The sequence below is a fragment of the Acanthochromis polyacanthus genome, chromosome 14 (genome assembly GCF_021347895.1).
Source record: "Acanthochromis polyacanthus isolate Apoly-LR-REF ecotype Palm Island chromosome 14, KAUST_Apoly_ChrSc, whole genome shotgun sequence".
NCBI classification, from domain to species: Eukaryota; Metazoa; Chordata; class Actinopteri; family Pomacentridae; genus Acanthochromis; species Acanthochromis polyacanthus.
Genome location: NC_067126.1, coordinates 39,840,077 through 39,868,019, shown reverse-complemented (window position 1 = coordinate 39,868,019; position 27,943 = coordinate 39,840,077). Strand labels below are relative to the sequence as shown.

General features: G+C 38.3%; 2 protein-coding genes across 3 annotated transcripts in view; one reads left to right on the top strand and one right to left on the bottom strand.

Annotated features, from left to right (window-relative positions):
* Positions 1–27,943, bottom strand: part of LOC110959998 (cytochrome c oxidase assembly factor 5) — a 523,208-nt gene that overhangs the window by 177,746 nt on the left and 317,519 nt on the right. The window lies entirely within an intron of this gene.
* uxs1 (UDP-glucuronate decarboxylase 1) overlaps positions 10,852–27,943 on the top strand; it is a 40,989-nt gene continuing 23,897 nt past the window's right edge. The window contains exons 1-6 of the mRNA XM_022202716.2: positions 10,852–11,664; positions 17,419–17,446; positions 19,823–19,871; positions 21,287–21,330; positions 22,480–22,540; positions 26,031–26,211. Coding sequence (XP_022058408.1) covers positions 11,574–11,664; positions 17,419–17,446; positions 19,823–19,871; positions 21,287–21,330; positions 22,480–22,540; positions 26,031–26,211 — 454 coding nt within the window. The 5' untranslated portion in view covers positions 10,852–11,573. The remainder of the gene's footprint in view (positions 11,665–17,418; positions 17,447–19,822; positions 19,872–21,286; positions 21,331–22,479; positions 22,541–26,030; positions 26,212–27,943) is intronic.

Here is a 27,943-nt window from a genome sequence, read left to right as displayed (position 1 = left end):
GAAGACAATAGTGTTTTTGTCGTACAGCTTAGATACACGGATCAGGCAAAACATTATAACCAATGGGTCAATTTAAAATATATGTATGTAAAAAAGTAAAAAGAATGAATGTTTTTATTCTCATTATGATCACGTCTTTACAAATTCCATCATTATTTATTATGGAAACAATCACTTATCAATAAAAAATGGCTGGAAATCACTAAAATATCAACTAAACAACATCTGAATTTAACACCAACCACCTTCTAATGAGCTAAACAATAATAAAATGAGCTGATTCACAAATAGTTTGGATTGTGTTCTTTAATTAAGCTGAGATAATCATGACTGATGTTTCTTTTATGGCAATAGATACAATTTTATATGGAAAATAACAAATTAAATCCCTTCCCACTAAGTTCCCCGTTCCAAAAACTCCTCTCCAGGAAGTGTGTTAATTCCAGATCACATGACCTGCTCCTCATGATGTCATTTCCTCCTGAAGAAAAGACTGGCCAGGATACTACAAGATCTTAATAAATAACTTTACATTTTACTCAGTTGTATATCTAATATTTAGAAGAATCTTTCTCTAAAATACCATGTGGTGTTTGGTTATAGGCGGCCATGTTGGTTTTAGGCCTGAAAACAGCTAAAATGTGGACTATGATACAAAAAGTCCTGCAGTTACCCATCTGCCTAGTGTTGTGTTGGTCTCCTTTATGTTGCTAAAAGTTCTCTGACCCAGTGGTTCACGGACACAGGACCCCTGGAGATGTGCTGTGACACTGGGACGCTGGCAGTGGATTCTGTGGATTCTGTGGGTTGCAGAGTGGGACCTTCCTACATCAATATGCTCAATAAGATCTGGATGTGGGGGGTTTGGAACCAGGGTGAACACCTTAGCTCTGTTCCCCAGGTTCTCCTGAGCAGTTTTTGCTGGGTTTTTTTGTTTGTTTGTTTTTTTGGAGTGCGTTTTCCTGCTGAGGGTGGAAACTGGCTTTAAGGGCTGCTGTTGCCATGGGGACTAGGGGGTTGTTGACCTGCCATGTTTAGGGGTTTGGTGCACGTCAGACATCCACATGAATGTCGGGTTTCCCAGCAGAACATTGTATTGTGACAAGATGATCGATGTTAGTCACTTCACCTGCTAGTGGTCATAATGTTGTGGCTGTTTGGTGTATGTTTGTTTTTATTGTTCCTAAAATCATACCTGTTAATTTAAAACTGATATGTTAACAGATTGCACACAGGGTGTCTGGTTGGATTACTGTGGGTGTTTTAGAAACAGTTTCCCACAAAATTACCCTCAGCTTTGTCCCAGCTGTTAAGGTTCATCTTCACATAGTGGGCCGTTAGTGGTTAGCACAATTTGCATATCTGGAGGGTAACAAATCCAGAACAATGGATGAAGCAACACTCACAGCTGCAATGAATTCTCCTCATCTGCTGTTGCTCAGAGGACAGCTAATCCACTCAGCTTATCCCTGGAGGGAATAGTTAACCCGACACGACATTTTTATGGAGTGTCATACTGACGGAAACGTAAATTCAGTCACATTTTTCTACGTAATTCATTCAATTCAATATTCAGTATACTTTATTGTCCCACTTGGGGAAATTTGTTTTGGACTCAGAGCTGTGCTACCAGTATTGCACAAAAAACACAAAAACAATATTGCACATAAGACACATAAAAAAACAATATTGTGCATAAGACACATAAATCAGTATTGCACATAAAACAGAATTGCACATGTCCCGAAGATCACACATGACACAAACATACGCTATAAAAATAAGCAGCATTGTTTAGGAGTTTGATGGAGGTGGGAACAAATGAGTTCTTAAAACGGTTGAGTCTGCAGTTGGGGACTCTGTACCGTCGTTTTTCCCCATCAGCTTCATGGCCGTGTGCACCAAACGAGCCAGTTTGCTTTTCATCTTTACAGTCAGGTTTCCATACCAGGCTGACATCCCATAGCGGATTAAGCTCTCCAGTACTGCCTGATAAAATAAAAACATCACGTTTTTGTTCACACCATACAGTCTTAGTGTATGGTCTTAGTCTTAATGCTCTCCCTTTATTTCTTTTTCTTTTCTAATGAAGTGCCCTGTTAACGTAACGAAACGTAGGAAACACGACATCAAATTACAAATAAATCAGAAATCAATTAACTTATTTCTAATCGCAACACTGGATATAATGAAGCTTTCACATCTTATCTTTTCTTATGATTTTAATTAGTAAGTTTTAGTCTCCTTTGGAGTGAAATAAATGATAAACCAGGTTATGTTTTTGGGCGAGGCTGATCAACACATCATGACAGGTCCTGACACTGTGTCCTTGAGTACTCAGTCCAACACAACGCAAACAAAATGGTCAAGTTTCAAACTCCAGGATTCAAAATTTAGTCCACAAACCAAAGTGTGACTACATCTTCCTGTCTTTTATACACAGTCCACAGTTGGAGTCACTCTGGAGTATAATTCTGCATCAGAGCAGCAATGTTAACCAGCGGACATCAGAAAATGTAAAAATCAAGAGTCAACATGTAACTGCAGGACTTTTTGTATCATAGTCCACATTTTAGCTGTTTTCAGGCCTAAAACCAACATGGCCGCCTACAACCAAACACCACATGGTATTTTAGAGAAAGATTCTTCTAAATATTATTTACAACTGAGTAAAATGTAAAGTTATTTCTAAAGATCTTGCAGTAAATTTGTTGACTACTTTCTATGAAATAAGTCAGAAAGCCTTGGAGTCTTCCAGTCTTTTCTTCAGGAGGAAATGACATCATGAGGAGCAGGTCATGTGATCTGGAATTAACACACTTCCTGGAGAGGAGTTTTTGGAACGGGGAACTTAGTGGAAATGGGTTTAATTTGTTATTTTAAATATATTATTTGATATATTGCCATAAAAGAAACATCAGTCATGATTATCTCACCTTAATAAAAGAACACAATCCAAACTATTTGTGAATCAGCTCATTTTATTATTGTTTAGCTCATTAGAAGGTGGTTGGTGTTAAATTCAGACGTTATTTACTTGATATTTTAGTGATATCCAGTCGTTTATTAAAAAATGATTGTTTCCATAATAAATAATGATGGAATTTATAAAGACATGATCATAGTGAACACAAAAACTTGATTTATTTTATTTTTTGTAAAAATGTATGCAGATATATCCATGGACTTCAGAAGCCCCTCAGTTATAGACTGACCCAGCTACAGCTGTTGATGAAGTGTATGTGATATGACTGTGAATTCCAGAAAAAACTGCTCAGGATACCTGATGGTGAGACTGTATTTTCTGCTGTTTCAAAGGTCAGAGTGGCTGTTTTCGGACCAGCTTTGCCTTGCAGGGTGATGGAGTTGCGGTGCGTTGAGTCATTCTCTGGTGGGCTGAATGTTTCCGCCTCACCTCGTGTCCTGGCTGCAGACGGTGAGGTGAGGGCACAGCGGGGAGAGATGGGAACATGTTTTCTGTTTCTGACAATCCGCCTTCCCGTCACATACCCACAGCGTGACCCACAGCACAGAACCCACTCTGACGGTTACAGGATGACCGATATATGACAGCCACACCAAAACAAAACAAACTGCCCCTACAGGATGAAATATGAACAAAATGACACAGATAAAAGGCTGAATGCAGAACAGTGTGCCACTTTTAGTCAAAATGATGAAAACCAGCAGCAGCTTTGAAACCAGAACACACAGAATCATACTGAAAACAAGACCAAAAATCTCTGAGTTCAGATGCAGATATATTTAAAGTAAAAAAACAATCCTTTTTTAAAACATCTTTGGTCCTTGCATGTATGTTTTTATGTGCAGTAGCTGCAGACTTCAACAGGTTTCAGGAGAATGAGGTCGTTTGTGCCATAGCAGCAGGTCTGTGTCACTGGGATTCATGTTCATGGGCTGATTAGAAACTGAACACAATTAACAGACGTTGTGATAAACACATGCAAGCACGCACACATATATCCCTTATAAATGAAGATAAACTATCACTCTTTTCTATGCAGTGAGGATGTTGACTGATGATGCGTCCCTCTCCCACAGAGCAGTTGTCCTTCCTCATTTTGAGGATTTCACTGATGTGTTTTTTGAAGTAAATGTAATCTTTATAATTCATACAGTATACGTCACACAAACTTTTGCTTTTTGATTTGTTAAGCAAGACAAAATGATACAGAGGAGAAAACACAACAAAACAAACCATCAATAAAATAATAATCATGTTCAATAATTAGAAAATAAAAATGAAATAAAAACAGAAGCACATTCCACTCCAGATTGTCCGCTCTCTGGCATAATTAGTAAATTGTTTTATACGATGACCGTATATGGTATGTGGGCATAAAAACCCTGAAGAGATCAATGTGGTTGAATGAATAGCAGGCCTCCATCGTTCAGTGAGCGTAGATTTCTGGAGTCTTCGTGTAATCTGCTCCATTCAGTAAATGTCTCACACTTTTTGGATCCAGATATAAAGGGGAGTCATGTTTCATCCACCTATAGTTCTGTACTTCACAGAGCTGTAACTGAAGTATTTAACAGGTATTTCTTGGCCCTCCCATCCTCACTGATGCGTTTGATGCGGTGTGGTAAGACCTTGTTGTTGTTTCATGCACGTCATCTGCGGCCTGAGGAAACGTCAGGTGTCTGTTTTCACCCTAAGCAGAGCCGAGGTTCCTGCAGTTCTCATCACGCTGTATTATCTCCACTCAGCTGCAGACGAACCGCAGGTGGAAACAAACTGAATGGAAACCAGTTGCTTCCATTTTAATCTCAAATGGGCCAATTAACTCCCATTACTGCTGATCTCTGTAGCTTGTTACAGGTTATCAGAGGATTTAAAATGTTTTCAGCTGTGTGTTTACTTACAGGTTGTTGTTTTTTTCAAACAGAAGGTTTAAGTGGAATCGGACGTCCCGATACGATGGAGGGAAGCTGTTGCACATGTGAGAAATGAAGCACAGAAATGAGAGCTGCTCCTGCTGTGTCTGCGTGACTTTTTATGGACCTCGTATTTACAGGATGTCATTCTGTCTGATGAGTTAGGAGACCAATTCATAAAGTTGAAATGAATACAGACACATGCAGAGGCAACAAGTCTGCATGTGGGTATTTCTGCATCCGTTTCTGATTAGTGACAGATGATTTCATAGTCTTCATTGTACAATCAGTGTCTGCAGATCTGCTTTGGCAAAACACTGGGACTCAGATGCTGCAATTTCATCTTTCAAGCAATACATTTATTTTCACTTTTGTAGTAATTTCTTCTTATCATTCGACACCACATCATTATTGTCTGAAGCCATTCGAATAGTTTCTGCAGTAATATTCTGTTTTTGTGCTGTTCTGTAGCATCTGCAGACTTTACACATAAAATAGGAATAAATTCCACTGTGCACTTTTAGATTTAGATGATTTTATTAATCCTGGAGGGAAATTAAGTTGTATTTTGCTGAAACAAAATAAAGTGAACTAAGATTTTAAAAAAAAACCAACAGAACATACTGTAGTGACAGAATGTGGAGCTGAGCTGCACTTTACAAATGTGTGAACATCATCAAAATCTTTTCAGTATTGTGGGTTTCCTGCACTTGATCTTTATTTTTTGAACATAAATCGTGGTGCTATTGCCACAGGCAGGTTTTTCCTTTTAGAGGTGGAAGAAATGCTGCATTTGCTTACTTATAAAAGACCCTACATGCTGTGCTTATATGTGGACAAAATATTGTTATTTGTAGCCATTATGTATTAAAATAGAGTGAAAAACAAACTCAAAGAAGCACTTCAGTGATCTGGTTAGTAGATTAAAAATAGAACAATGAAAATCAAATCTGCTAAGTTTTATTTCTTTGGTGGTTTGGAGCTCCAAAAAAAATATGTACTCAATAATGTCAACTTTATTTTCCCACTTCTTTCATACCCCATGCATCCAGTTGGTAAAGCCGGTGTTGTGTTATTTTTCTTTCTTGGTAACTTAACGGTTAGGGTGACTTCCACCTACCTGCCACAGTTTGACTAGCGACCGTCCAGACCTGTCTTCTATCTCCTCATCTTTCCTGCTCATTTCCTGTCTGTATCTCCACCGGTGTTATTCAATAGAGGTAAAAGACTGTGTGTGGAAATAGAGGAAATCAAAAATTCTTTGGCTAATCTCACAGACAGATAACAGGAAATTGTCAGGTTTATTTAGGATCCAATGTGACAACAGCAGAAATTAAGCAAGCAGCAGAGGAACACCTCTAAAATGTCATTAAATGTTGATGTTGAAATACCTTTTCATTCACTTTGCTCCTCAATTTCACATCTTGTCTTGTTTCCAAGACACGTTGGTATTGATGGGCATTCCAACCAGGAACAAAGTAAAAGATCATCAAGACGAAAGAAAACTCTTCCTGTTCACGTCTTAAAACCCAAAAACACACCGCAATAGCACCCTAAACTACCAATGGGTTCCTGCTTTCCTTTCTGAACAGTTCAAAGGTCCCTCTCTATCTCCTCACACATCCACCAACCACTGGAACACATTAAAACCTTCTACGGCTCACAAGCTGCAACAATTCACACATTATCAATGGACTAATGGACAATTAAAAATAACTTTCTGCACTAAAACTAATAAACATGAGGTCAAATAGAAGAAACAGTTTTAAATCCTGCAGTCCCACGACGGCAAGAATAAAGTTTCTGAACAAAACCTAAATCTGCTGCTGGATTCCATTAAAGTCCTAATAAATGATGATAAAGTGTGATACTAAAGGTTTGTGGAGCTAAAAACCTCAAAGTAAAGATATCAAGTTGAACATCTGGATGGAGGCTGATAAAAGTCGACCTCCCTTCATTTCTCTGGAGCGACTCCATGGATTTTAGGGATGCTGGTTAAAGACCTGCTCTTCTAGTCGTCTTCCTTCTAGTCGCTGTAAAAAGTCACTCCATCCTCGCCTTCAACACCTCTCCATGACAACTTGTTCTGTCTCTGACCTGGTGGAAACTCCAGAAACTCGGGAAAACCTGTCGAGACTCGGATTTTCAAAAAACTCGTCGGGTGGGGGAAGGTGTGGTGGGTGGTGGGGGAGCAGGCATGAACTAACCGTGACGTCACGCGTTGGTTTCAACGCCGAGAAAATGAAGCCCGGATTTTGCTACTTCCTGGTCGCCGTTTTGGATTTTTTGGAGCCAGTGACGTAAAAAGCGTCATCAGACAGACTGGACCGGAGAGCAACTAGGGGCAGGACCAGTCAATGGGACTGTCAATCAAGTATAGCCACACCCCCTGGCTGCACCAACTTTAACGATTTATTTAAAATTCAGTATTAATTTATTTTAAGATCGGCCACCTGATCTCTCATTTTGACCATGAAAACTAACGGGAAAAAAATCCTGAGCTGTAGAACATCAGTCTATCAAATTTTATTTTTTCCAAAAATGAATTGGGGTCTATGGAGAAAAAGCTTCTTGGAGCCAACCCTAGCGGACGGCGTGATATTGCAAGTTTTTGACACTTCCGGGTGGGCTTCAATTCTGGAGCCAGATGCTACGTCCATCTTTATATACAGTCTATGTGGGGGAGAAGAGGGGGGCAGTGGGGGGAGGTGGGGGTACAGGGGGGAGGCCGCCACCCACCTCCCCTCCTACTCTCCACCCTGACTCCACCCATGTGGTCACTTGGAAACTACGATGTCAAAGGGACGAGTTTATTTCTTTTTATCTGCTCTGTAGCATACAGAGTTAAGTGTTTGCCTATGGAGCTGCAGGTCACTAGTTCAAGTCCCAAAAACTTAGACGGAAGTAAAGAAGAAAATACCAGTGGTGGGTCTCAATCCTGTTACCTTCCACTTTGTAATCTCTCTTCTTACTGCCTAAGCTACTCACTCAGATACTAATCTTTCTTTTTTTTATCATCGATTTTTTTGTCGTTTTCGAGGTTTTGTTTTTTTTTAAACTCGAGTCTCGACTCGACCGTTTTTCTCAGGAGGTTGGACTTCAGCCTTTGTGCTGGAAGGCTGAACCCTCAGTTGCAAGACTTTCCAAAGCCTCCACACCTCCCCAGTCCTCAGGACCTGAGCTTTCACACAGTCTGAGGGCTGAAATTTTCTAAGTCCCATAGTAGATCTCTGTTAGTTTGAACATTTTGACAGTCCGAGGACTGAAATTTTGTAAGTTCCTGAGTAAGCCTCTGTTAGTTTGAGCTTTTAGTCGGTCTGAGGACTGACATTTTAAAAGTTTCTCAGTACTTCTGTGTTACTTTGAACTTTGTGGTGAACAGAAGCCTTAAAACTTGTGACCATGAGTCCTGATTTCACATTTAGACCATCCATCTGAGTTCTTCTCAGACCTTCACCTGTGGATTCTTCAGAAATCCTCAACAAACTTTGATTCTCTTCACTGAACAGTAAAGTTTGTGGAGATCAGAAGGTAACATTAGTTTGATCGATGCCTTCAACTACTAGTAGACTTTATCTGGAAAGCAGTTTTCTGAAATGAGTTCTTAGTAAATCTGTCCACAGTCAAACCAAGAACACAGAAAGAGGAAATGTTTGAAGAAACAACTTGATGTTTTCATTTCAGACTAGAAAACGCTTTAAGACCTTTGTCTGTTTTTGCTCTTTTTCATCGTTTCATCGTCTCTTCTGTTTAATTTGATCTTCTAAAGTCTAACTGGTGTCTTTTCAAATGTTTTGTCTTTAGTTTGATTCTTCTTAAATGTTTAGTTTTGCTCTTTTCTCACCTTTTATTCTTTTCTAATATCTGATTTGATTTTGAAATGTTTTGTCTTTTTAATGTTTAATTGTTTTTTTTCAAATGTTTTATCGTCTTGTTTGAAAAATGTCGTTTTCTTTTCCAGTGTTTAATTTCTAGATTAAATCTTTAAGGTTTTTCTTTTTAAATGTTTTACCACCTTTTAATGTTTAATTTTATTTTTAAATTCTTCAATGTATTTTCTGTTTAATTTTTATTTAAAGTTTTATCTTTAAGATTTAATTTTCAAATTAAACATTTAATTTTTTAATTAAACTTTTTGTCTTTTTAAAGTTTTAATAATCCCAAATATTTTATTTTTTAAATGTTTAATATTCTTCTTGTTTAATTGTATTTTTTAAATGTTTAATCTAAAATATTTTATATTAAATGTTTAATAATTTTGTTGAAAAATGTTTAATTTCATAACTACGTTTTGTATTATCTTTAATTATATAATTAAAAGTTTTGTCTCGTTAATATAATTTAATTGTATTTTATGTTTAATTTCCTTTTTAAAAGTTTAATTGTATTAAATGTTTTTTCCTTTGATTTAATTGCTTTTTTTAATGTAGCTTATTTCTTTTTTCTTTTTTCTGTCAAGATTTTAACCCCAACCTTAAAAATGAAACAAACCCTTAAATCACAATAAAAATACTTCTGTTGTCACAATCATGAGTTAGTCAGTTATTCTGTTTATCAATTCAACTTTATTTGTTTAGCACCTTTCACACCGATGACAAAACTACACAAGCAAAGGCAAACTCTGAGTGCCAACCTTCCTTCTTTACTGCCAGACAGAAGTATTTCAGTGTTTTCTTTGTTTAGTTGAAGGATGTTTTGTTGCATTCCATTGTTTACTTCCTTAAGACAAGTCATTCAGTGAGAACACTAGATAGATCCGGGTGTCATCTGTACACATGGAACAAGTAGCCTTAAAATCAGAAGGGGAAGCACAGATTCAACAGGAGGGGTCCACGATCAGATGCTTGACACACTCCGTGCATCACCGTGGTTCTTTCAGATTCATAATTACCAACACTCACTACATATCTCCTGCCTTCTAAGCAGCATCTGAGCCATGATAGGGCGGTTCATGAGAGCCTGACCCACTTTTCCAGTCTCTCTTGGAGTAGTTACTGCACAAAGATCTACTAACACCAGCACTGTTTGGCTCTCAGAATCATTATTTGTGTCAATACATAGTAGTGGGACTTTTTGTATCATAGTTGACATTTTTGCTGTTGGTATTTTCCTTATAAAATGTGATATATTGCCAAAAAAAAAGAGAAATATCTGTCATGATTTCTCAATCCAATCTATTTGTGAATCAGCTCATTTTATTATTGTTTAGCTCATTAGAAGGTGGTTGGTGTTAAATTCAGACGTTATTTAGTTGATATTTTAGTGATATCCAGTATTTTTTTTTATTAATAAGTGATTGTTTCCATAATAAATAATGATGGAATTTGTAAAGACATGATCACAATGGACACAAAAACATTCTTATTATTTTTTAACTTTTAATAAAAGTGTATGAAAGATTTGTCCCTTAGACTTCGAAAGTTCCTCAATTATATATTGACCCATTTCTTCATATGCGATTTGAAATCTTCACTAGAGCAGTTTCGGTGCTGTGATATGAGCCAAAACCTGATTGAAAGCTGTCAAGAATATCATTCAAATGTCAAAAGTTCTGACTGAAAACTACTTTTCAAAAATCTTCTGCATGGCAGATTTGAAAAAGGCATGCAACACAGAGTCCATAAAAGCAAACACATCCTTTTCATATGATCTGACCACGCAACTCTCTGACAGCGCCATACAGGTTTCAGTGGTTAAACTGGGAAAATCAACAAGGTGTGCAACAAGGTTCACTTCACTGTGGAAAGTATCGGAATGAATGGGCCATTGTGTGTGTAGTGAAAATAAATTATTTCAGAACTTTAAAACTGCGCCATCATGAAGAATACTAACGATATATGACTGTATGACACTACTAATACCGTACACGGACGCAGTCTTGATAGGTCACGCTGAAATAAAACGTTTATTATTAGAGATTCGCAAAGTCAAACAAACGTCACGCAGTCTGCGGAGAAGCCAGGCTGCTTAATCTAGCGGTGAATAATCGCTCATCTGCCATTCCTGGGCCGAACTGAGAGCAGCAAACTCCGACATGACCACTTGTGTGCCGTTATAATGAGCGGCTGTGTGATTTTTCCGGGTCTTGCTTGAATATAAATGCGAGCCAACATCCGCGCTTGTTGTTTTCTTTGCGGCAACTATGAACGTAAGAAGAACAGGCTGTCAGTTTGGTCGCTTGCTAGCTGGAGGTAGCTAATGTGAAGCTAACGGCTAGCTGTTTGGGTCCTCTGTTTCCTGTTGCCAAGGCGTTAGCGCACTTTGTAAATGCACTTTTAGCACCCGTCTTACAGGCAGTTTGTGTCGTGTAGCGGCTAGTACAGCTGTACCGGAGATAAATGGCGCATCTAGATAAGTTTAGGTGTTGTTGTGAATGTTGACAGTCCACAGTTTGGGTTGCCACCTGATACTGTTGGCTACCTGTGTGTGTGCGCTGCTAGCCACGTAAACTGCTCCTGCTACGTCAACACTAAGCAGGAGCAGCTAGTTTGCCTGCCCTGTTTAGCCGTTTTACATTTTATGTTAATTAGGGGTGCGAGGACATTGCCAGCCTCCCTACTTAAAACAAGACATCCTGAAGACGGAACTCCCCTGAGGACATGAGCCGTTGTCAGTCAAAATGCTGTAGCTGGACTTGAACGTGTGGCTCGTTAGTTTCCTGTTGCATTGAGCGGATGATGAAGCGGGTCCTCTGGCTGATATCAGGCTTAAACAGAAGAATGATGAAGCTACTTTTTGCCCTCGCTTTGATCGCCTACATTGCCTGTAAGTACACTCACCTGTGTGGGGAAAATTGATCTAACTTGGAATTAGACTTTATTAATCCCCAGAGGGAAGTTCTGTTGCTGCAGCCGCTGGACAATCAGTAAGGAGGTAAACAACAACAAGACAACACAGAATTGTAGGGTCAGGTATAAAGTAAAGCTAAAATAAGAATATGGAAAATATTATATAGAAAGAAAAAGTAACAGAATATACAGAATGTGCCTCAAAGGTGTAATTGGCAGGTGTTTATTGATTATTAATACAAATAGTTTTCTATAGATTTTACAACTCCACGTGTTTTGTTTATAGTATTGTACAGCAAGTTTTCTTTGAGTCGATACTAACTTTAATGTTAGTGTTGCTAACCTTCCTGTTCTGTCTTTTTGTTTTTGTATGTAAACTGCTGAAAACTTGAATGTCCCTTGAACTTGAATACCATGTGGAATGTGAAGTTTCCAGTGTGTACAGTGGTTTAATCAGCAGGCAGAGTGATGGAGTCCTTTTTGTTCACTGTTAGTTTATTTTTAGGGGTAACACTCTCAGATCCCAGAGGCGTACTTTTTGTCATATCTTTCAGGTGCCCTCTTCTGTCACTGCAGTCTTTCATTAATGTCAGTCACTGACTTCACAACCTTATATCCTAGTGCTTTCTGAGAATATCAGTCTGTTGACCAAATCAGCAGCACCCGATTGCGCATGTCAATAGATGTAACTATTTAGTTTTTGTTTGCCCCGGATTCTTGTTTAAAGTGTCCCATGCTATCAGGAGGTAGTTAAAAAAAAGAAAAACATTTATGAAGTGCTAATGGGGACTGCAATGAGGATAAAATCTGCACTTTCCATAAAAATGTGTATTTTCATTTGAAGCAATTTGCAAATTAACTTTTCTGGAACAATTTTCCATTTTTTCAGATGACATGATTTGCTTAATTATTGATGTTATGAGTGAAAAAACGTCCTTAGTTCTTGAATGTTGGAGTCAGTCTGTAACTGAGGGACTTTTGAAGTCTGTGGGATATATCTGCATACATTTTTATTAAAAGTAAAAAAAACTAATATTTCTATGATACGAAAAGTTCTGCATTGATATATATGAGTATGTTGGTAGGATGATGGTTAAAGAACAAAACAAACACACAGCTTAGTGGTGGTTAGCAGTAGTTGCTGCATGGAGGCTGCTCTTCTGGAGAAGCACCGATATCACAAAGAAAATAAATGCTGTATTTCAGGATGGTTTCTACTCTGGAATTTGTAGTGGACCTTTAGATGATATGTTCCATGGAGGCAGTTTATTGTAGTACAGCGGTAGAGAAATTTGGGATTTTAATCTACTAAAGTAACCATTCAAGTCCTGTATTTTCAGTAAAAGTTAACTCAGGATGGAAACATTTAATTCATTAGTTTATTTACTAATCTTCTTTAACCGATCGACTGTTTATTATTAATCAGTTTCTTTAAAAAGAGACCATGTAGGATAATAAACATAAATGTTGAGTTAGCTTTAAGCTCATTTCTGTCTGCAGTCCCTAACAGGTCTCAATGAAAACATTACAGTCTAAAATATCACAAAAAAAGCTGGACTATAAAATAGAAATACCACCTATGAAACATTACACACACAGGCGGCATGGCTCAGTGGGTAGAGCGGCCGTCTTGCAACCAGAGGGTCGCAGTTCGATCCTCGGCCCGTCGTGCTCATGTGGAGGTGTCCCTGAGCGAGACACCTAACCCCTGATTGCTCCTGGTGGTTTGTGGTTAGCGCCTTGCATGGCAGCTTCCACCATCAGTGTGTGAATGCGATGTATCATGTAAAGCGCTTTACCATTTACTCACAGTGAAATGCAATGTAAATAGACATCATTGGCTGAGCGTCCTTCAGCAGGTTTTTCAGGTTGTTTCTAAAACTGCCGACAGAAACGCAGTTCCTCATGTCATCAGAGTGTTTGACTTTTACAGAAAACTCTGAGTGCCCAAAGGTGGTGGGTTTCCTTGTGGATTTTATGGATTGTGCAGCAGACAGGGAGGCCAAACCATTTAAAACTTTAGAAACAAGACACACATTCAAAAAGAACTTGAGAAGATGATGCTTATCTAAAATCCTGCCATGGTGGTTTTGCATTGATTTATTTTTAACACCAAACGTTCACTGGTTTGAGCTTCTCAAATGTGAGGTTTTGCTGTTTGTTGTGTGCTATAAAACTGCATGTTATGTTTGGCCTTTTTTTGAACTGTTTTCTTGACAGGTCATAACTTTTCTCTGACATTTTAAGAAATACACGCAGATTAATGGAAAACAAATCATTCAGCGGTTTAATCACTGCTGAACACTCTGTTGAGGTTAAAAGTGAAATGTTTAGAACATTTCTAACGACAGCAGCACTTTTAGGAGCTTCAGGAGCTTGTGCCACCGAGCAGATTTCCCTCAGCCTGGATCTCTGAGGGCCACCTTCAATATCTGGCATCACACTTATAAGTTCACTCTCTTACCTCTGTTTTTATCTGTCCACCTACAAACACACTAACCTAGAGCACTCAGAGTTGTTCATTTGAAACGATGCCATCAGAACCATAAATTTATGACTTTTTTATATGAGATGAAAAGGTGATTCCTGCCAGGAAATTCTAATTTAGCAACAGCAAGTGATTTTCCACCATGTGAACAGTCAATAATATGTTCACAACAGAACAAAAAGTGGTTGAAACTTGAAAACATTTTTATAAATGGGAATGAACGAATCCTTGTGCAGTTTGATTTCATTTTATTATTGGCAGTGTAGACCTGTTTGGTTTGATAAACTTTGTTCAATCTTAAAAGTGAAGTGAACACCCGCAAACTCTGAAGCAGCAAAAATGATTCAGTTGTTCTAGAAATAAGAAATGTCGCTCATTTCAGTGAATGAATGTTGAATTTTGGACGTGAGGAAAGAAAAGATTCAAAATATTCAAAACAAATACAAAATAAATCGCAACAAAACAAAGCAAAAAATAAACCAGCATATCTGAAAAGCAGTAGGACGAAGCATAAACTGATTTATTCCACTCCTTTTTCATCTCAACCATCAGCCACTCAGCAGCTCACTGTCATAGTGATTTATGGACATATTTACATGACGTAGAAAATAAACAAATATGAATTAATTAGTGATATACCATGTCGAAGCCGCTCCTGCTCCCTGTACTTTGTGAAAAATGTATTTTTGTGCTGCTTTTAGACTGCATCATGCTTCCACTCCACCTCCAATCCATCCCATAACCTCAAAGACAAAGCGACTTTAGTATGCATGAAATCTACCATGTTTTCATTTTCAGCCCCACCTCTGTTCAAAAACCTGTCCTGAATACTTACAGGAAGTTGGGCGTTTATTGTTTGTACATTCGTTGTGCTGTTTGAAAAGGAACCAGGTCAGTGACTTTTAGTATTTTTATTCGTCATTACGTTGTAAACCGTTGTGTTCGTGCCAGGATCCTGTGGGAACGATGGCAGCGTTTTCTCTGATTGGATTGGTCAGAAGGTTTAGAAGTTAATCTGTTCTGGGGCAGTTTAGCTGAACAGCAGAAGTTACTACATGATACCAAAACCTCAGTTCAGCCCAAAGAACTCTGGATGACCCAATAGTGTTGTTTCTTTGCTCAGACTCAGCACAAAGTTAAGAGAGAGCTGGTATCAAAACCAAATGGACTTCAGATTTAAAATTCAGGCTCCACCTGTCATCTGGTTCATCATTTGCCACCATTTCTTTTCTTTGTTTACATTTTTTTCTTTTACTCTTTAGCAGTTAACATATATCCTGGAGAATCATTGACAACAATCCTCTGCTTTTATATCGACCTGATCTGCATACACCCCCTGTCAAAAGTTTTAGGACACTTTCTCATTCAAATAAAGTAGAACCTGTCCTACAACTTTTGACAGGGGGTGTATCTACCAAATTTGGTACACATATGCAGCACATCAGGCTGAACAAAAAAGTCAGTGACAGCCACATTCCAAACCCAACAGGAAGTGAGCTATTTTGCGTTGAATGTCAGATTTTGCCCATTTTTCATTTTTTTCTAGAGTGAACTCCTCCTAGGGGGAAACTCCAATTCACCTCAAATTGGGCCAGTACATACAGGAGGCCTTAATGATCCAAAGTTATTAAAATCTTTTTCCAAAGTCAAAGGGCGTGTCCGTGGCGGCCTCTGGAATTTTGATCCTTCTCCATGAAATTTCAAATGCTGTGTAAATGCCCTGAACATGCTCCAATCTGCCTGAAACTTTACATGTATGATCAGAGTCCTGCCCTGATCACATCCATGTGATGGAATACACCCCCTGTCAAAAGTTGTAGGACAGGTTCTACTTTATTTGAATGAGACAGCGTCCTAAAACTTTGGACAGGGGGTGTACATCAGAGAGCTCTATTCTGCACAGATTACAGATAAATTTATCAATATGGGACGACTCAACAGGGCTGAACAATCAGTTTCAAATTGGAGCAATGCAATGATCAAATCCCAGAGACTGTAGTTTAGGATGTATGAATGCAGCAGGTCTGATCCAGGCTGTGATTCCTGCCATCCTCTGGTGTGACAGTCATGTTGTTGATGTTATTTCCTGGTCATGCTCCACCGCATGCTTTAAATTATACAGTAAATATTGAACTGAATATTGACTTTGACACAATATTTTGTGAATAAAATTGCAGTTGCAGTATCTGTCATAAAAAGTAAAATTTTCCTCCTCCTTACAAACACACTGCGGTGATTTGTCTTCAGGTCCAGCTGAGCACAAACCGCTGTCAGGTGACTGCATCACTCAAAGCTCTGTTTACTGACAGACCGAGAAGATCAATGTGAAGACATTATTTATGTACCAAAATTAAACACTTAGATGAGTTTAGCTACAGGTATGAAAACACGATTCTAAAATAACACAACCTGGGTTCATTATCCCTCACAATCTAGCATTTAAACCAGGGAATCAGACTTAATGGCACATTTTTCGCTCTCTCTTTCACACTCTTTCTTCTGCCTGGCTTTCACATCTTTAGTTTGTCCCATCTCTTCTCTTTCTTGGTAAGTTATGTTGTTCGAGCTCGGCTACACCTGCCTTCATGTTACATCAGCTCAGAGGTTTGTTTTGTGGTTAGCACCTCGTTCTGGTGATGCGTCTCCCACATGAACTGTTGTGAGTTTTCTCTAAAGAAAGTGATGTAACTCTTTAGAACTTCTCAAATATCTGGCAGAGGAAAAAACAAAGTCTGTAACTTTATATTTCTACCCATTGGTCCTCTAAGTATTGGTTGCATCTGTTGGTGCCATTGTGGTGCAAATCAGTTACTAGATTTATGTGGTTTATACAGGTTTTGCTGTTTTTCGCTGTTTTAAAGTGTCTTGAGTTATCAATTATTTATTTGCTTAATTACCTGAAAACAAGCATTGCAGTTTGGACATTTTATAGCGACTGATCAGAAAACTGGCTGCCGTTTGTATGTCTGTTAAATTAGTGGGAAAAATGTGTGTAAATTATTAGTGTAAGCTGAAAGACCATCATAGCAGAGACAGATGTTCTGTGGTTTGAAAGATTTTTATTGATTTGCGGGTTAGTGTGAAATTAAATCAACTAATTTGAAAGGTTAGAGGAAGTACCTGAGATGTTACCTGGTTGAACATTCATTGTAATTCTACTAACTATGACAGGGCTTTATTTTGCACTTTTCATTTAAGATGCTACCATTTTTATAACAGGTTTTCTCTCTTTCTCTCTTCCAGCTGTCTGGGGAACATACACGAACATGAGGTACAGTAATTATTTATTACGTTACTGAAATATAATATTTGCTCTAATCTGGTACCAAAAGGTCACATCTCTGTAATAGACCGAAATATTCTATAAAAAAATCACAGGACTATCATTACCTTTAAGCTTATGAGATTATGTGATCCTCTCCATAGTCTTCTTATTATTTGTACATCTGATTCCTGTGACAAACTACTACACCCTCCTGTCGTCCTGCGGGTCAAAACTGACCCGTTTTAAAGTTTGAAAATGTGGGAAAAGATATGTTTTCACAGTGAAACTTCTGAAGTTCACATTTTTAGCATTTTTGGGAAATTTTTTAACATTTTTTGGTGGAAAAAAGAAATGTTAGAAATGTTTCTATAAGAACATTCACATAAAAACCAACCAAAATCCAGTGAAATTCACTGGATTTTGGTTGGTTTTTATGTGAATGTTCTTACAGAAAATATTAGAAGCTTTGCTGATATATATGGAATCACTTTAGATACTTTAACATAGCTCCAGATGTCTTCAGTTCTACACTGTGGAAAATAGTAATAATAAAGAAGAATGCTTGAATCAGTGGGTGTGTCCGATCTTTTGCTTAACACCAACAGAACTGGTTCTATAGATGGGTGGAAAAAGATAGTCAGTATGTATTTTCATCCTTTCTTGAATGATTCGCTGTCACTTAACTCTCTGATCAGAATTCAGAGGAGCCCCCAGCACCAGTATTACTCATCTCTATAAATTCTCATTTTGTGGAAGAAGTGAGGAGTCTGATGATGTTGTTTGTTACATTATGAGCATGATCTTAATCAGCATGAGCCCTCCTGGTCCTTGGTGTTGTGTATCCGGTTAATTAGCCAATCCTGACAGGAGCCTGTGGAGCTCAGAGACGAGAGCACGTCGTTGCTTACCTCAGTACAGAAGCAGGATTTTAATGTTACGGAGATGCAGCTTTACTTGCATATGAAATGTTGAAACCTAAACTACTCCTGATCATGCATTCTGAGAAGCGCTGTCAGCTGCAAAGAGGACTGTAATGAAACTGTGTATATACAGTCTCACAGCGTAGCACAATGCCTGTCTTTCCCAGTGATAGCTGAGGCAGCCGCAGTGAACCTGAGTTATTGAAGAAAGCAGTGAGTTAACAAACTTGTTGATCCTGTTCAAAGGTGGCAGCTGCATTGATTTAGTTATTTTTTTAAGATTAAAAATACTATAGAGAAAACTGCATAATTTCTGTCTTAATCTGAGAGATAACATGTAATGTCAGAAGTAAAAACTGGAATATATCCCAACTCTATCTTTTTAGTATGTAATGCCGTTTTTTTCTCTGCTTTAAAATCTTACACTGTTTTTACTCCTTAAGTTGGACGCTTATTTTTTGCATTACTGTTTTCAGAAAACTGACTTTATCACGATACAGCGGTCCTTCGTCATATCACAGTTCACTTTTCACTCACTGTATCACAAATTTTTAAATTGCATTTGGTGTCACAGATGTTTCACTAAAATCATGGGATTTTGTGGTATGTAGGTATTTCTGTATATTTATTATTGTGGCAAGCTGCGTTGAAGAACTGCAGAAAAGAGAACTTCCCTTTTTTGCATTCTGCAACTGGCAGATGCTTTTATTTTGACACACACATATAGAAAATGTGACAGGAAGTGATCAAACACTTCACACTCACAGTCCTGAACAACAAAACATTTAACCAAACTAGCTGGGCTGACTACACCACAAAAACACAATAAAACACAAATACTGAAACACTAACATAAACCACAATAATGACATTTAAACCCCCAACAGCCTGAACTCCCATGATGCATTGCAGCACAACAGTTCAGTCACAGATCGGCTCTGCGATTGCTGCAATATTTTGATTATTTTTGCGGTAAAATAAACATTTTCTAGCCTAAAAAAAATTGAAAACAATCTAAAAAATAATGATTCAAGCATATTAAAAGAACAAAATACGTAGCGGACAGCGCTGGGCTCTGATTGGCTCAGAGACCGTAGCATCAGTCTCAGCATCTGGCCTCCTGATTGCTGCGTAGTGTTGCTCTGCGGTGTGTGGAGGGTTTGTAAAGCCTTAAAATATATAAAAATGATAAAATAATTATGGTCACTACTTTACAGGTGTTCGTCTGGAACGTAACCCCTGCGATAGACGAGGGAAAACTGTACACATGTATAAAGTGTGTGGTAAAAAAAACATACATGTAGAGCATTTTGTTCATATATTCTCACTGTTATTGGAATTAGCAGGGATGACGGTTCGTGTGGTGCTGCCTGCATCCTGTTTAACACAAACAGCTTTTTTCTCTGGCCTTGTGATTGTAACTAACATCCCCTCTCCTCTCCTTGTCCTTCACCCTCCATAGATCAATACAAGAACAGGGAAAGATGAAGATTGATCAGAGAATTGATGAAGTGAGTTCCACACTTTCACCCTGTTAATCTGTTGTCTGTTACAGGTCCAAAGGGCTTCCTCTTTCTCAATGACGTATTTGACATTGATAAAATGTATTTTCTAGAACACTGTCTGACAAGAACAGCCCAAACAATCTCAGTCCTAAAAAAACATGAACAAATAGACCTCTAGCTTCTTAAGATAACATGTACCTTGTTATTCGAACTTCAAGTATTTTTTGTGCCTTTTGATTTTCACACTTTCAGCCAGGTGCTCCCCAAATCATTAATATGTCAAAATGTTCCCTAAAGCTCAGATTTTTGCTTTTGTTAAAATAAAGTAAGTTGGTTTGGAACATCCTGAACAATCCCACGATAAAGAAAGAGGACAAGATGGTAATCTGAGGTTTCTGCTCATCATAGAGCTCACATTATGACGCTTTCAAAACGTTTTGAAGTACAATGATGGCTGCATCATGATAAAGAATGACAAGACGTATAGTTTGCAAATTGAGGAAAACTTTGAGAATGATTTATTTATTTTGTTAAAATCCAAGTTGCTCTGCACTAACTTAAAGGAGCCATGTCATCACTGATTACCTTTACATGTAGTACTCCCACTGCTGTTGGTATATGAAAGCAAAAATCCCACAAAGAACCCTTTAAACAGGAAAGAAATGGGAGAAAAACAGTACATTGGTTTTTTGACTGCAGATCTCAAAGTCTTTATTTTCTTGAAAAGCAGTGTGGGCTTTCAGGAAATATTCCTCCTGTAAATAGTAAGTAGGGTTCTTTAGGTGGAGAGTTTCTTCGTTTGTTTATGACTCTGTCAGCCCTTTGAGTGTGAAGTTATTAAGTTGAATGCAGTGAGGTATTCAGAGGGTCTGAATGTTTGCATTAACCTTGGAGGACACTGCAGAAAGCCTGTTTCCTATACAGTATGTAGGAGAGCTTGTACACGGCGGCTGTTCATGTCTTCATCTGTTCCATCCACAGCTCCGTGTCATTTCTTCCTGCTGCCGTCTGTTAATGTTGAAGGTTGAATGAATCCAGTATGTTTTTTGTAATTTTTGCAGTAGCTTGTGTCAAAAGGACGTTGGAGCAGGAATCTATGACTGGCCTCATATTTTATTTGTGTCAGAGCTACTCTGCTTTGCCCAAGCTAAGAGGTGTGGAGGCTGGCAGGAATATACTGTACACTGGTCAATAACTGATAAATAGAAAACTGGATACAGTCACTGGAGATCAGAGGGAGCTCCACCTGGTCTGCATGAAAGTGTTGTTGGAGCACCTTGGTCAGGAGCTACATAAACCCAGCCATAAACCCACATTACCATGCTGGTGGGGGGGGATACATTGCTGGATCAACTGAATATTCACTAAGCACTGACTTATGCTCTCAGCTCATACATCTCTTACTTCTCACCTCACCTCAGGTTGTCGCTCCGCTCAGAGAAAAGATTCGTGATCTGGAACAAAGGTGCGTATCTCTTTTCACGTATAAACTTCTAGATATGCTCAGATTCCTCTCACTCTCAATATGAACACATTTTTACGTTTCAGTACCAGCTCAGCTCGGTTCAGCTACGAGTAATGAGAGTTAATGACTGAATGTTATGCATTCCTTACTTATTTATTGCCTCTAAAAGTTCATTTAAACATCCAGACTGCAGCGTCTCAATAACATGAACCAAACCTTTCATGCAGATTAATAAGATTTTCATGATAAGAAAGGAAGCGCTGCTGATTTTGCTGCATTTACCAGATTTTTGACAAGAGGCACAGGAAAAAAAAACTAAATAATTTCATGAAAGATTTTGTGGTATTTGTGAAGGATGCCTCTGAAAAACATGAGTTCAGTTTGCAGTGATTGTTCCATGGTGGCTTTGGTTGGTGCACTAATTCTATTTTTAGATGGTGACTATACTCTGTTAACCTGTGATGCCTGGAATACTAATGAGGCTGGAATACAAAGGCGTTTGTTCAGATGATTGTGTACATCTGCAGCATGTAACAGGTGACCCATTGAATGGAGCGTACTCCGTATCCATGTGGTTCTGCTGAGAAGCCACGGTGGAGTGTTGCACATGCTGACCTCGTTTTCTGTTGTGAAACAGCTGCTGCTGATGTCATCCTATGCTTTAGAGGTTATTTAAGATACCTTGAGGGACGACAGGATGTATGCTTCTGTTATTATTTTGGTCATGGGCATTCTTGGTTAATTAAAATAATTTTCATAGGTTTGACCACCCTGTTTATCAGGTATGAAAATATTCTACTGTCTGAATTAATTACACCTTGGAACGTGACGTATAGTTCAGGAAGATCGGGGATTAATCATCAGGTTTCATTCATTAAATCTTAACCAATACAGTTAGACACCACGTTGCATCAGAGCAAAGAAGTTCCCTGTTCAGATCAAAGATGCTGAACCTCCCGCCAGAATCCAAGAATGGAGACTCATTATACAAGTGTTCTGTCTCTTCATGTATGATGCATGTGATAACAGATCACGGCAGTGAAAGCCCATTTATTTATTGTTCAGGAACTGGGTTCACAGTTAGCTCCAAGATATTGTTCTAGTTTGCTTTGCTCTCAATTGATTGTATTTTTATCTTCTCTCTCTCAGTTTTTCTCAGAAATACCCGCCGGTGAAATTCCTGTCAGAGAAGGATCGGAAGAGAATTCTGGTATGGAGCACACATCGTCCTGAAAATCCACAAACACATTCTCAACAAGAACAGCACTCAGAGAGCACAGTACTCTGTCATGCAGCTCAGTCATCTGGATCATTTCTGGAGGCTGAAATCACCATAGAATGTGTCCATTTAATGTAGATGTACCAACACAGTGACCTACACTGATCACAGGCGTGTGTTCTGCATGTGTACGTTCTGTATTTATACCGGATCACGTGACCTAAACATGTAGCCGGCGGCTCAGAAACACCCCCACAGTTTAATCAGCTGTTCCTTGGATCATTTCTGATGGATAAGTCCTGATAAGTCCTCAGAGGTGGATTTGTAGTAGGATCACAATCAGCTGATGTAGTGTTCACTGGTTGTCATGGTTACAGTGACGCCGTGCTGCTATCTGGCAACAATACAGAAATCTTTAACCAATCCGTGGATCATGACTATAAGCTGCATCACTGACAGAATCTGATCACTTGGTCCTTGAGTCATTTCTGGCCTTCACTGGAAATTTCATCCAAATCTTTTAGTCTGTTTTAGAGTACTGTTGCTGACAGACAAATGCACGTTGATCATCGTATAATTCCACTGTTCCTTGGTGGATTAATGACTAACTTCTTAGGTTGTAACCCTGAGTTTTGTTGGTACAAATAAAAACCCAAAGGTTAGATTAAGCTACAATACTGGGGTCAAAGATTAACAGAAACAAATCTTTTAGTTGCTGACTGTTCTGTTAAAACCTTGTTTTACTGCATCAGTGCTGCTTTGCTCCTTTTCAGAAATCCCTTTTAACAAACTCTGAAATGGAGAGTTAATTAAGTCAGCTCTGAGTTTAGTGTGTTTGTGGTGAATGGTAAAAAAAGCAGTCGTTGATGCAGCTGAGCCTTCCGTTTTAATTCACTACAAGTAAAATTATTGTAACTTATGCAAAAATATGATTATTATCGTATATGTGTTACAGCCTATTTGCCTCACAGGAACACAGCAGCAGCTGTGAGGGAGCCTCAGCTGGAGTGGAAAAAAAGCTTATCACTGTTCATCATTCAGCAGATAAAGTGCTGCTGGAGTACATTCATTTTTAAATGTATTTATTCAGCTGTAACATCGTGGTAGCAGAAGATAAAAATACATATTAAACAAACAGACCTCTAATGGCCATGCTCCCCCCCACTAATGCTTTGGGAATTAAACAGATAATTCAGTTGATTTGCAGTTAAAAAGCATTTGTTTAAAACATTTTTTAGCACATTTATTGTCTAATTCTGTGAACAAGGTTATCAAAGACCTTGTCAGACTTCCTATAGATGAGGACGGGTGAACGGGCATCTTCAGCTCTGGACATGAGCTCCAATAGAGATGCAGCACTTGTTAAGGGGTTTAGAAAGAACCGTGCTGTTGAAAAATGCATGCGTGTTTCTGACATGACATGAGGATTTTCTGTGGAAGCAGTTGTTTTAGTGACTGCTCAGAAAATGCAAAGCACATGGCGTGAAGTCGACCTCTATGTGCAGCGTCCAAGAGGAACACCACTGCTCACAGATTAAACTGGACACGGCCAGCAGTGACAGCACTGATGGCATAGTGCCAGCCGTGAAGCATGGAGGTGGGAGAGTGATGATATTAAAGCTGCATGAGTGCAAACAGTGTAGGGGAGATGACATTTCTAGATGGCACTGTGGCTGTACACTCTGATGTCAATGAAAATATGAATCCCGGTCTAAAGAAGTCTGGCAGGAGAGAAGTTCTCCAGCATGAAATGATCTCTGATTGGAATTGTTTTAACCCTCCTGCTGTCCTCATTTATGGCAACAAAAAATATTGTTCCTTTGTCTGAAAAAAATCCAAAACTTCAGCAAAAACTGCAGAGAAACTTCAAGAAAATTCCTTAAAAGCTTCCTTTAAAAGTTTTATTTTTAAAAAATCCTCCAATTTGGCAAGAAATAAAAATTAAAAAATTTAATTGTTTTCAAAAAATAAATAAAAATCTTCCCCAAAAATCCTAAAAATATCTAAAGTGGTTCCATATATATCAATAAAAGTTCTAATATTTTCTTTAGGAACATTCAGAAAAAAAATCTACCAAAATTCAGCAAATTTCACTGGATTTTGGTTGAATGTTTTTAAAGAAACATTTTTTTTTTAACATTTCTTCTTTTGCAACAAAAAATGTTCAACAATCTCCCAAAAATGTTGAAAATGTGGAATTTTTCACTGTGAAAATATATGTATTTTTTCCACATTTTCAAACTTTAAAACAGGTCAGTTTGACCGGCAGGACGACATGAGGGTGAAAGAAGAGATCAGTGATCCAGTAGATTAGATAGATAGATTCAACCTTTATTAATCCCAGTATGCCCAGTCGGTCCCCAGACCTGAATCTAGTAGAACACCTACAGACACCCAGTATTTTAAAGTGGAACGTAGAGCAACCAAACCCCTCCAGGCATCATCAGCTGGAAAAATTCATCTGTGAAGAACGACAGAACTCTTCTCCACAGATCTGTGTGAGACTGTTATGGTCTATGCCCAGGAGGATTAAATCTGTCAGCAGGAATGTGGAGGCGCAATATTAAAAAACACGAAAATGGAATCTCACTTATGAAGAGTACACACATTTTTAACATAATACCAAACACCATACACTTCCATTTAAATAGTACATTTATATAAGATGATACAGTTTTACATTATTCCAAAATGTGGTGATTTCCTGCCTTGTCAGTGGAGTCAGAGCTCCACGTTGTTCTCTCTCTTCCTTCATCAATAACAGGTTGCTGCAGATTTCCATCTTAAGTTTAACCCTTTAAGCTTCAGTCAATTCCAGCCGTTTTCAGTACAAAGAATCGCTAATATTCTATTTTTAAATAAAAAAAATTATGAAAAATACAGGGAATATTGGACGGGCATCGCGAGGTGCATTTCCTTGAAAATGACCGATTCGTGGATTTTATACCGACTTCAGGACATGTTTTGGACAAAATAGTTTACTGGCTTGTGTCATCTGGATGTAAAAGGTTGGATTATGGCCGTTTTTTGTGGAATCTTTTTTTTTGTGTGTAATAATGAACCCGGAAATGTGAGTCGCGCTGTGTGCGTTGAAGCCGTGTATAGAGAACGGATGGATGGATATTTGTTTTTGTCGGACAAATGTGTTTTTCTCACCCGCTGTGGTAATCACATCTGAAAGTGGTTTATACCGGTGGATTCATGAGAATCTAAGCTTTCCATCGGCGTATAGTGTTTGTATAATCGCGTTTGCAGCCGTCGGACATTCTTTAAATTCCTATGCAAATTAGTAGGTGTACCGCCGGGGGTACACTGAAGCTTAAGGGGTTAAATTAAAATCTAAAACATAACTTTATAAAAATGATCAGCATCTGTGTTCTTGCCAGCATGTTAATATTGAAAATTTGTTTGCCCGAGATGACCCAGTATTTCTAAAAGCGTCCTTTACTGATGGTTTTATACACGTGCCATCTTCCACTAGATCACTGGAGGAGCTGGCTTCGTAGGTTCTCATCTGACCGACAAGCTGATGATGGACGGCCATGAGGTGACCGTGGTCGACAACTTCTTCACAGGAAGAAAGAGAAACGTAGAGCACTGGATTGGTCACGAAAACTTCGAGCTGATCAATCACGACGTGGTGGAGCCGCTCTACATTGAAGGTGAGCAAAAGATTGACTGATTACTGCCCACTCATGTTGTTGATGATCAGTGTGTGAGCAGCTTTGCCAGAGCACAGGTCCACTAATAAAACTCATAATCATTGTGTTACAATGAGGAGATAACCGTGATCACTTATCTTTAATAAAATAATGAGACGTGATCGTTTTAGCCCTCCTGTCGTCCTGCGGGTCAAAATTGAGCCGTTTCAAAGTTTGAAAATGTGGAAAAAATATTTATATTTTCACCGTAAAAATTCTGATGTCCACATTTTCAATATTTTGGGGAAATGTTTGAACATTTTTTTTGGTTGAAAAAAAGAAATATTAAAAATGTTTCTTAAGAACATTCACATAAAAATCAACCCAAATCCAGCGAATTTCGCTGGATTTGGGTTGATTTTTATGTGAATGTTCTTAAAGAAAATATTAGAAGTTTTGCTGAAATATATGGAATCACTTTGGATATTTTCAGGATTTTTTTTTGAAGATTTTTACTAATTTTTTGAAAATATTTACAAGAATTTCTTGCCAAATGTGGGGTATTATTTTTTAAATAAAACTTTAAATGGAAATTTTTAAGGAATTGTTGGAATTTTCTTCCTGAGGGTTTTGCAATTTTTTTTCCCCTGAATTTTGGGATTTTTTTTTTAGACAAGGAAACAATATTTTTGGTGCCTGTAAATGAGGACAGCAGGAGGGTTAAGTTGTCGTAGCATAAATCATTTCATCTGAGAATATTGACCTACTGTTACACGTCAGCCTTTTTGAAAAAATAAAATAAAATCTCTGATTGCACAGAACACAGAACTGGGCTGATGCTTAGAACAGTTAGGAATCAGAATTATTGTAATTATGTAGATTTTTAACCCTTTGATGCCTAGTGGAGATTTTCCATTGGATTTGGGTTAAATGATAGCAAATGTTTTCATCAGAGTAATCATTTATTTTAAACTTTACTTAGACGTGTAAACCACAATGCCTTTGTCTTTTCCCTCGGTCCCCCAGAGTTCACCTGTTTTTTGAAGCTAGAAAATAATCGTCCTTTTCTCCCTCTGTGATAAATGACTCCCCTTTGAAAAGCCAATGCCAGGTCTCTGTGTCTGACCGGTGTTTGCCAAAGCGGTTATTACATTTCATTCAGATGGACAAACATAAGGTAGTTGTGTGTAATGCTGTCAGCGTTTCTGGTGAGGCCTTCATTAGTTCAACACAGGGTTACATAAGGAGATGGCTCGTTTTTTCCTTTCCTGTTGCTGTACACAGCCCATGAAATGTGTTATATATTGAATAGAATAAGAATAAATAACTTTGTCTGCTCCAGGTAAAACAGAAACTCCTCTTTTGTCATGGCTGGAAGACAAAATGTGAAAACACCCTCACACATTAAAAGCACAGTGCATTAGAGAACAACAAATAAAGCACATAAAATAACTAAGAACACAGTGCAGTCTGTTTTGTGTTATTAAGAGCAGCGGTTACAGAGAGCATGAAAGATCTTTTTTGTGACTGTTTTTCCCAGAACAGTGGGGTTCTGTAGCGTCCGCCTGATGCCTTCATGAAAACGAGCAAATTATTGCAGAAGTGGTCCGAGCAGAGGCCTGAATGCTTAATGCTAGACATAAACTAGACTCAGAATTAATGCATTTTTATGTAATCATGAACTATTGAAGCTGATGATCAGTCAGACACACAGAGATTTCCTTTTGCTTCCCATGGCATGAAAATCTGAAGT